The sequence below is a fragment of the Oryzias melastigma genome, linkage group LG8 (genome assembly GCF_002922805.2).
Source record: "Oryzias melastigma strain HK-1 linkage group LG8, ASM292280v2, whole genome shotgun sequence".
Taxonomy (NCBI): Eukaryota; Metazoa; Chordata; class Actinopteri; order Beloniformes; family Adrianichthyidae; genus Oryzias; species Oryzias melastigma.
The window spans coordinates 5,501,993-5,513,316 of record NC_050519.1 but is presented as its reverse complement, the minus strand read 5'-3'; the positions used below and the strand labels follow the sequence as shown (position 1 = coordinate 5,513,316).

General features: G+C 37.1%; 1 protein-coding gene across 1 annotated transcript in view; it reads right to left on the bottom strand.

Annotated features, from left to right (window-relative positions):
• Nucleotides 1-1,580: 1,580 nt before the first annotated feature.
• rnd2 (Rho family GTPase 2) overlaps nucleotides 1,581-11,324 on the bottom strand; it is a 48,898-nt gene continuing 39,154 nt past the window's right edge. The window contains exons 4-5 of the mRNA XM_024272101.2: nucleotides 9,179-9,313; nucleotides 1,581-2,567 (exon numbers count right to left, since the gene is read on the bottom strand). Coding sequence (XP_024127869.1) covers nucleotides 2,298-2,567; nucleotides 9,179-9,313 — 405 coding nt within the window. The 3' untranslated portion in view covers nucleotides 1,581-2,297. The remainder of the gene's footprint in view (nucleotides 2,568-9,178; nucleotides 9,314-11,324) is intronic.

The following is an 11,324-nucleotide window of genomic DNA, read 5'->3' as shown; positions in this document are numbered from 1 at the left end:
TATATACTGTATATTTGATTTCTATCAATCACTTCTGACTTATCTAGATAAATACCTGTACTGTAATTTAAAAAAACAACAACAAAAAGGCTATAATGTAATGTACAAAGTAAATACTTTCCCCACATTATTGAGTTGTGTGACATTAAAAAGCAGAACCGGGTTGATAAAATTTGAATCTAATTAAGCTTAACAGATCAATTATTAGTTCATCAAAGACATAAATCGGTTTAGCAAATAAAGCTAAAGTCTGCTAGCTTGATGCTAACGTTTAATGGAATTCCCCATAGGACGGCTAATGCTAACGCTCGGTCGACGTAAACATAAATTCCTGACTAAATGAGCATTTTTGTAAACTCACTGTATGGATTTGAAGGAAACATTTTTTAAAGTTACAATTTTTGATCTGAAGCATGTTTTTTTTGCTCATATTGTCTTCTTGTGGAATAAGGTGAGCTTCTTTAGCGTGATCGCCACCTAGTGGCCAAACTGAAACGTCCTCCAGGAGAAGCAGAACAATGTTTACAATACTAACCATCTGAACATTTTTGTTAGAACTTCTCCTTTAGAGAATCCATGTAACACTGTATGATATAAACAATCTCATTATTTTACTAATAAATTTTACAATATGTGAACTGTATCAGATTAATATAGAAATATTCAAAACATATTGTAGTATTTATGTATTTCTAAACAAATGTGTACAAATGTATAAACTCAAAACTGAATTGAAGAATAAAAAAAATGGAATTGAATTGATTCAGGCCTTAAATTATATCCGATACCCAGCCCTAGTGTTAGACTGTAAGTTAACGTGGGAAAATGTAAACAGAGAGCTCTCAGCAACAATGTGGGGAATGCCAACTGTCCCGCCCACAACTCAGAGGAAAATTTCTAATGAACTCTCTGCAGAAATTCTTTTATTTATTCTTAAAAACAACAAAATCACAATTAAAATATCACTGAAAACGCTTTAAAAATAGATCAAAAAGATGATCGGAGTGAGTCTTTTAGGTAGTTTTATTCATATATTTTGTTGTCCATGTTCAGATGGGCCCTATATTTAAATAAAATAATAAATACATCTTTGTTCTCTCACTCCTGGAGTCCAGTTTGTCTCTGGTTGAGCACTGAGAGCATCAGTTAGGATGTCAGGCGGCACTGACAGGAACAAAGCTGCAGGGCTGATTTGACTCGCAGTCGACCGCCTTGTTAACTCTCACCTCCACCAAACAGCTGTCAGGAAATCAAACAGCTTTTTATCGAGTCCACTCTGAGAGTGACTTGTGGAGAGCAAAACAAAAGTACGAGTCGTTTTATTTGTTGATTTGTAGGTTAAAAATCACCATTTCAATCAGTTATTTAAAATCATAATTTTAGCTGCCACACATTATATAAACAGATTTTTTTTGGCTTAAAACATGGCAAATAGATTGAATCTGAATTAAATATATTTAAAAATATATATTTTTGAGGGAATAAATCTGAAGAAATCCACCCATGAATGTTTAATTTACACTTTAATTTTAAGGTCATATGTTACACTTTAAAAACAATAAATGCAATGAGAAATCATCTTTTCTCTGTGCTGTCAGGATGTTGCTTTAATCTTAAATTAAGTGACTGTACAGAGTTTTGCAGTACAAGTTTTAGCAAAGAAACCTTTTTCAGTAAAAAACAGCTGAAGCAGATGTTTGATGGTCATTTTTTTTCCAATAAAAAGCACTTGTGGTTTTAATGCTCTCACACCTTCGCAATATTTAGTCTCATTTCCACCTTCAAATAAGTCATCTTTCAGATTATCACCACAGTTTTTTTTTCCTATCAATCATGGCAGCAGGAAGGAACTTAAAAAAAAAAAAAGTCCTCATGTTTGCCGAGCAGCCCAGCCTTTGAAAACAAGTTTCATCTGCAGACATCCTGCGTCAACATGGCTCTCCTCTCATGCGCTCTCCATCGCCGCGCCATCCTCTGTCAGGAAATTAATTCCGCTTTAATTCCCGGGACGAGGCAGCACTTCCACTATCACAGCTCCCACATGTCCGGAGGGTTAGTCCAATTTGCCATCATTTCAAAATGAGACAAACGTGTAAACAGCTTATAAAATATGCACACGCACAAACAAAAAGAGATGAAAATCCCAGCGTTTGTGAAGTATTTCTCTGTTCCCACTTTCCATCAGTGCAATGAAATAAAAATAAGCCCAGAAACAAAAGAGACATCAAATAATAAATAGACTTCCTCTGTTATATATTTCTGTTTTATGTATGTACATGTATATACAGTATGGGTCTCTACATGAGCACGCAGCTCTTGGCCCGGTCCTTCCTCATGGCCGGGGCTTGATCCGTTTGCTCAGTCCGGCTCTGCAGGGGCTGCAGGGGGAGCTGGGAGCCTCGCTTCAGGCCTCTGCGGGAGCTGCTGCGTTTCAGCTGCGGCTTGTGCGGCTGGCCCACCGACGCCAGCGTGGTGATGTGGAACACGTCACGGACGCTGTTCTCGGAAACTTTGGAGGAGCACTCCACGTACGCCACGGCGCCCATCTGCCGGGCTATTGTGCTTCCCTGCAACAAGGGGACGACAAGCGAGGAGAAGTTAGGAAGGAAAGTTAAAACATTTTATCTTCAGATTTTTGAAGGCTGTTTGGTTTCCAACCAAACGACCTTTCATGGTTTACACCGTTGTCAGTTGGAGTTTGGCACAGTCTAATCCAAGGACCTTCCTTTGGAGAAGGGGTCCACAAACTACGGCCCGCGGGCCGGATCCGGCCCATCTCCACATTTGGCCCAGCCCTTGAACAATATCTGAGACGCATGATTTTTTTTCTTCCCCAATTTGGCTTTGAGATTGAAAATACTGGAAACACTGTTAGCATCAATCACAGACGGAACTGCTAACAAAAAACACTGTTATCATTAATTGCAGATGAAATTGCTAAGAGAACATGCTGTTAGCATCATTTGCAAAAAGAACTGCTAACAGAAACACTGTTAGCATCAGTCGAGACAGAAATGCTAACAGAAAACGCTGTTAGCATCAATCGCAGACAGAACTGCTAACAGAAAACACTGTTAGCATCAGTCGAGACGGAAATGCTAACAGAAAACTCGGTTAGCATCAGTCGAGACGGAAATGCTAACCGAAAACTCGGTTAGTATCAATCGAGACAGAAATGCTAACACAAAACACTGTTAGCATCAATTGCAGACAGAACTGCTAACATAAAACGCTGCTAGCATCAATCCCAGACGGAATTACTAACAGAAAACCCTGTTAGCATCAATCGAGACGGAAATGCTAACACAAAACACTGTTAGCATCAATTGCAGACAGAACTGCTAACATAAAACGCTGCTAGCATCAATCGAGACGGAAATGCTAACAGAAAATGCTGCTAGCATCAATCCCAGATGGAATTGCTAACACAAAACGCTGTTAGCATCAATCGAGACGGAAATGCTAACAGAAAACGCTGCTAGCATCAATCCCAGACGAAATGCTAACACAAAACACTGTTAGCATCAATCGAGACGGAAATGCTAACACAAAACGCTGTTAGCATCAATCCCAGATGGAATTGCTAACACAAAACGCTGTTAGCATCAATCGAGACAGAAATGCTAACAGAAAACGCTGTTAGCATCAATCCCAGATGGAATTGCTAACACAAAACGCTGTTAGCATCAATCGAGACGGAAATGCTAACAGAAAACGCTGCTAGCATCAATCGAGACGGAAATGCTAACACAAAACGCTGTTAGCATCAATCGCAGACAGAACTGCTAACAGAAAACCCTGTTAGCATCAATCGAGATGGAAATGCTAACAGAAAACCCTGTTAGCATCAATCCAGACGGAAATGCTAACAGAAAACGCTGTTAGCATCAATCGAGATGGAAATGCTAACAGAAAACGCTGCTAGCATCAATCCCAGACGAAATGCTAACACAAAACGCTGTTAGCATCAATCGCAGACAGAACTGCTAACAGAAAACACTGTTAGCATCAATCGAGACAGAACTGCTAACAGAAAACTCGGTTAGCATCAATCGAGACAGAAATTCTAACAGAAAACACTGTTAGCATCAATCCCAGACAGAACTGCTAACACAAAACGCTGTCTCTGTTAGCCCACAAACTGGCCCATCAGTGAAGAAAAATTATGTGGGCCTGACAAGAAAAAGTTTGGGGACCCCTGCTTTAGAGGATGCTACAGAATTCACTAAATTAACAAATCAAGATTTGGTTCATTATTTTAAAATCTGAATTTGTATATTTTTCTATCTTTGTCCGTCCTCCTCCTTCATTGTCGGTGCTGAGTATCACAAGAAATCTAACATTAAGAAAACACTGAAATGTCTCTTAAATCAAAACAGCAGCCCACTTGTTGGTGAAATACATTACAATACCCGCCCCGATGTCCGCCCCGAGACTGGAAGGTCGTGAGTTCAAATTATACCAAAGACAAAAAATGCGACTCAGTACTTCCCTACTTGACATTAAAGGGGTAGATTGGGGGCTTAATCCCCCAATGGTTCCTGAGTGCGATTGTGTCTGCAGTTCACCGCTCAAACATGGAGAGCAGATTTCACACACCTATGTGCATGACCACTAATGGGACTTTAACTTTAAGGAGAATAATAAATGTAAGAACTTAAACCACATTATACTTGAAAATATAATTAACTGAAGCAGCGAAACCACTTGGGTTATTTCTTCAACCCATTTTTTGGGTTATTGAGGTTTATTTTTAGGTCACTTTTTAGAGCAATATCAATTTTTCGGGTTATAGTTGTTTCATTTTAACCCAATTTGCGCTTTTTTTCCCCCTTGAATTAAAATAACCAGAAAAAGTTAGTTCATTTTTTAACCTCTGAGTTTGTGTTAAAACAAACTTTGGACTGAATGGAGTTTTTAGAGTGTAGTTGACAGATATGGTCAATTTTCCTGACCTTCAAATTGCTTTCTCACCTGTTTTTATTCTTCTGTTTCTTTAGTTTTACTGTCTTCTATTTGTGCTCTCAAAAACACAATTTAAGATTATATTGTTGCACCGTAATCTGGTTTAAACAAAATCATTTTTAAACACCAGAACATGTCTCTGTTTTTGTAAAAAACATAAAAAAACGGTTTATTCTGCATATTTTATGCCCACCATCCATACAAATAGATTGAGAAAGCATTTAATTTTCTTTTGGTGCAATAACTGGACCCGTCTGCAACTTGATCCTCCAGAACTCCTCCGGGATCATTCATCCCTCTGTTGTGGCTCTTTGGATTTGAAGAAAAATGCATTAATAAAGGGTTTTTAATTTTGATTTATATGGTTTTGGGTGACTACATTTTGGGTTTGAATTTATTTAAAGCTCACACAACAGATCTCTGCCGATTTGTTGCTGTTTAGAGTCAACTTTATTAAAGTATATAATTGAAATACGCGAATAGATTTAAATAAAAACTGGATTTTTCACCAATGTTTTCATGATTATACAGGAAAAGGATAAAAATGATGATGGTGCTCCTAAGTCATAATGACAGAAAATATCATATTTGACTTGGTTTTCTTGTTTTTCTGATTTAGGTATATAAATTTGGTGCAGAAGGAGGACTGTTTTTGTTCTTTTAGTATTTTATTTTGTGAGGAACCTGCATGAGCTGCTGTTAAAAGCAAATAAAGTTAAACTTGGTATTTATAGAAGAATATAGCACTATTTGTAAACATTTAAAAGATACATTTGACTATAAAAATGGTCATAAAACATAAATAAAATAGATTTTTCTAACAGTGCTCTTGCTGGGATTGTCAAGAAGAAAGTGATGGAAAAGGCTCTTTCTGGTCTACAGCAACCATTTGGTAAAAACAATCAAATATATTTTTATCTGTAAATAAATACATAAATTAAACGGCTGCTGCTAGCTAATAAACTGTCGTGCTACAAACTTCAGAAAAAAGACGAGAGTTTAATTAAAAAAATCAAATTGAACACACTTTTACTTGGATTATATTTTATATTTTTGTGATAATTTGTTAAAAAGAAAGAAACCGAATTACAGATACATTTTTAAAACAACAAAATTTCACGAAGTCTTTGCGATTATTTAATTTTCGGAGTTGTAATGCAGCCTGGGGTCAAATCCGAGCAGACTTAGAGAAAGGCAAAAGTTGTTTATCTAAGCCACGAATGTCAATAATCTATACATGTCTGCAGACGAATAACTCTCCTCCATCTGAAGCATGAATAATGCAGATGCTGAATTCTCAGTCGGAGCAAAAAGAGAAGAGTTGGTGCAGAAGCAGCCCGGTGGGCTGATCCGGACACGCTTTCTGCAGCCATTCAGAGAGAAAATCAGCAGAACTCCTCCAGCGCTGCAGCTTACCAACTATCCTCAGATAATTAGGACTGTAAACTGCTTGCTTGAGATCATTTAAGACTATTTTATTTTCTAAATCCCCACTTTTAGCTTGTGTGGCATCCCCTCTAGTCCTCACAATGTTATTCACACATGAGGGTTTGCAGTGAAAGGCATAAAGCCGCCGAGTCTTTGACCCGTAAACATCATATTGTCCAACACGGAGAGTGCTTTTCATCCCCAGCGGAGGCGGCTTGACTTTTTTTTATTTTTTTTATCACAGCTGTGCGGAGTCGCACCTCAGGAGCAATGAAGACCTCATTAGGTGGAACAGCAGCTTTAGATTTGGCGGCGACAGCTGGGGGGAGGCAGTGGCCGGTGACGAGCGGAGAAGCTCGATGGAATCTCAGGCAGATTAGTGCGGAAACGACTGGAGTTCATGGAGTGGTCACTTTTGCCGGCTCTGCTTGAATTCAATTTAAGATCAACAGCAGGATAACGACTCCAGCGATTGGATTAGAGCGCCCAAAATGTTTATTGTGAGCAGCTTTGGAGCCAAACAGCAAAAGGAAGACTGAAGAGAAGTAAATCAAAAGCTTAACTGTTACAAATCCGTTGCTTACCTTTCAATCTTTTATCTCTTGCAAATGTTTTTCTGTTTTGGATTTCGGAAACCAGCATGAAGCCGATCTAAATGGAGTAGCGGATAAAAACTCTTCTCGTGAAGGGTTTTTTTTTTTTTGGGAAGCTGAAAAAGCCTCTTAACCTTTTGCATGTCCAGAAGGGCAGCAAAAAGAGCATGCTGGGAGATTACAATAATTCACAGTTTTACAGTATTTGATCATCTCCTTAGCTGAGATGTCACGCTGGCTTCTAATCAAAGCCATCATTTCAGTTTTCTGTTCTAAAAAAAAACTTCATTTAGGATAAAATGCATCAACATAAACTAATGTAGAGGTGTCAAAGTCAATCACACAGGTGAAAAAAATCCAAAACACACCTTAGGTCCCGATCCGAACAGAATAAACATTTATTGTCCACTCTAAAATTACATTTTTAAATCTAGAAACACATAACTTTTTAACATGATTATAAACTAGATATATAACATTACCTTCGATAATGCTAGTGTGAATGCTGTAAGCTGAATTTGATAGGTGAAGATGCTAAAATTGATAGCTAAAATCACTGAAGCTGATAGCTGAAAATGCTTAAGCTATTAGCTGAAAACACCGAAGCTGATACCCAGCTAAAATATTAGCTAAATGCCAAAATATTAAAAAAAAAAACTTGTTAGTTATAAAACAGCTAGCATATAACTGAAAAAAAGCTAAACTTTAAAATATCCTAAAAGACGGAAAAAAGTCTAAATGAACCAAAACAGCTAGCATGCAGCTGAAATATTAGCTAAATAGCCTAAAAAAATCTTAGTAAATACCATAGTAGTCAAAAAAGCTAGCAAAATGTCAATTTTTAAAACTTTTAAACTAATTTTTTAACATAACTATGAACTAGATATATAGCATTAGCTGTGAATGCTAGTATGAATGGATACAAGCTGAATTTTACCGCTGAGGATGCTGAAGCTGATAGCTAAAATCACTGAAGCTGATATCTGAAAATGCTTAAGCTATTAGCTGAAAACACCGAAGCTGATACCCAGCTAAAATATTAGCTAAATGCCAAAATATAAAAAAAAAAAACTTGTTAGTTATAAAACAGCTAGCATATAACTGGAAAAAAAGCTAAACTTCAAAATATCCTAAAAGACAAAATGCTAATTTTAAAACTTTTAAACTCTATTTTTTAACATAACTATGAACTAGATATATAGCATTAGCTGTGAATGCTAGTATGAATGCTTTAAGCTGAATTTGACCGCTGAAGATGCTAGTTCTGATAGCTGAGGATGCTGAAGCTGATAGCTAAAATCACTGAAGCTAGTGGCTAAAAGGGCTGAAGCTGATAGCTAGCTTAAATATTAGCTAAATGCCAAATTAGCCAAAAAGATTACAAAAAAACAACTTAGGTTAGCCAAAACAGCTAGAATGTAGCTAAACTCCAAAATACTGAATACTCAATACTAAAAAACTGGGGAAAAAGCCTAAATTAGCCAAAACTGCTAGCATGTTGCTGAAATATTAGCTAAACTCCAAAACAGACTAAAAAAATCTTAGTAAATACCAAAATAGTCCAAAATGCTAGCAGAATGCCAATTTTTAAAACTTTCAAATCGTAACTTTTTATCATAATTATTAATAATAAAAAGGCAGGAATATTATTCCAGAATAAATCAACTTAAACCTTAAATAACTTTAAATATTTTGTTCTCCATAAAAAAGTATTTTGTCAAAATTATACAAGTTAAAAATAAGCGCAAGATAACATCAGGTGATTAATAACAATAAAATGATGTGGAGGGCCGGATAGAATTACTGGCCGGCCCGGTTCCGGCCCCCGGGCCTTGACTCTGACACATGAACTAACGTTGTCCCCCCACCAGAGCCTTCCACACTCCTTATATTAGTCATTCAATACCTGATTGTGTCGTACAAGCCTCCTCTCACACTCCCTTCCAGTGGGAACTAAAATAAAACCCATGTCACTGCTGAACCAAGATGGAAAAAGAAATTGCTTCTTATCTCTGGAATTGTTTTCTGAATTCCGTACAGCATCGTTTGTTGTTGTTTTTTCTTTCTATCCGCCTGTCTTACCAAAGCAGCTTGCAGGTTTCCTATCTGGAAGGGTGTCGGGGGAAGAAAGTCGATCTTTGTGGCTGTAACATCCCTTTCACCTTAGATTTCCATCTCCTGCTTGTTCTCACCTGCTCATGAGTGACGGGGATCAGGCGCTGCTTGGAGAGCTCCCTCAGGATGTTGACGTCTGTCCTCATGTCCAGTTTACAGCCTACCATCACCACTTTGGCTTGTGGACAGAACTCCTGGGTCTCTCCTTGCCACTGTGGAGACAACAAATCACCATTGGTATGCATTTTGTTTCCTCTCCTGACATGAGTTAAAATGCTCGAATAGGTTAGACAGATAGTGGATATATGACTTAAGAAGTTTCTTTTATAAATCACATTTATTCTTCTTTAAAGCTAGATTGTGTTTGTAGACACATTTCAATCACCTTTTGATTTATTTTTAAATCATTCGTAGTTGTCATTTAATTATTTTTGTCATTTTTAGACAAAATCTATGGACATAGTTTTGAAAGTTTCTACCCTAAATTGACAAATAACTTCACGTTCAATAAAAAGTCAGTAAACATCCATTAGAACTGGACACAGAAAGCCAAAATCCCATAAACTTAAAATAACCATTCTTGCTCTGATATCTCTTTTTAACATGTTGCTAAATATTTTCTTTATTGTAATCATTTAAGTTATAATTTGACCAATCAGATGCCTCAGTAAAAGCATGTGGTGGTCGCTAGCCCCACCCCCACCTCTAATCCGCTTTTAGTGAGAGGGGTGTGGCTTTCCAACAAGCTCAAGTGAGAGTGGTTGCCTTAGAAATTACTCAGACCGACTCGGACCAATCACTGCCGACTGACGTCAAGTGGTTCCAACATGGTGAAGTCCATACCGCGGAAAAATGGCGACTGAGATGTCTTTATCTAGTTGAAACTGGACGTATATCATCTTCTATAGGTGAAGTCACAGGTGCTCTGCCCATATCTATATATGTCAAAGGTAACCGTCGATGCCTATTTCAGACTTTCGAGTTCAAAAGTCTAGTGTAGCTACGCTCGATATTTCGCCACTTCTAGTTCCAGGTACATCCGCTAGTATAGAGTACCAACAGTTCAGTGTGAACACTATATGCTAACCATTCGATCTAGAATTCGCCTTTAGCACTTCGCAGAACGCACATCACTTGTGAATGTTGCATGATTTGTGGGCGGGACCGCTCCGCCCTCTTTCCGCTCACTGTTATGGAGCGGAGCAGGAAGCCATTGACCCGCCCAGCCTATTTTCACATATAAGTACCTTTTCAAAATGTATTTTTTCCCTCCTGATTTACAACAATTTGAATAAAGAAATACTAAGAATTTAATAATTTTAAGCTTAATTTCATTAACCCATCTTTAGAAAAATGTCACAAGAATGTTAAAAACACCAAAAACATAAAAGAAGTTTGAGGAGCTAAAAGTGTAAATGATTGAACTCCAAAAATCTAAACGTCTGTTTGTTTTTATTGGTTCCAGAAGAATAAAACTAAAAAGACATCATGAAGACATTTGTAATCTTAGATCAATGACGATAAAACTCGTCTTCAGTTAATAACAAACTCCTTGAATATCAAAGCTTACAAAAAGGAGCAGCCAGAATTTATCCAAACGATCAGAGGCTGCCTGGTATGCAGAAATGAGGACAATTAATTTCTAAAAAAAAAAAGACGGTAATGTTTTTTTCAGGTAGCCTTCAGCGGCAGTGGTTTAAATTTTAATTAGGGAATTTCATTTACGAAATATGTAGCTCAAGGTTGAGTTGTGAAAGATTAGGTTAATGCAGAAAACTGCAAGTATAACGACTAGAAAGGCAAATTAAAACTGCAGTTTGGAGGAAATTAACTTACAACTTGTTTCACCAGATTACAAAGAGGAAGTGGACTTCTGCACTAGAATCAAACCAAGCAGAATCTTTATTAGCTGCCCATAAATCCTCAACTCAAACATCCAGATATTACATAAATAGTTGTTTTTAAAGAACCTTTTTAATAAACCTTTGACAGATTTGACAGAAGACCAAACAATGGATGCTAGCAACAAATTGGATAGAAAAACAAAGTATCTATTAAAAATTGGACTTAAAGGAGTGTTACAAGTTACAATTGTATCCACCTTAATGTCTTTAAAGTTTGAAAAGAGGTCAAGAAATTCATACGGAAAATTCACAATTAGATGATTAGCCAAAAAAAAAAATCTGTAATATATTTATAGATACATATGTGTATCTATATATA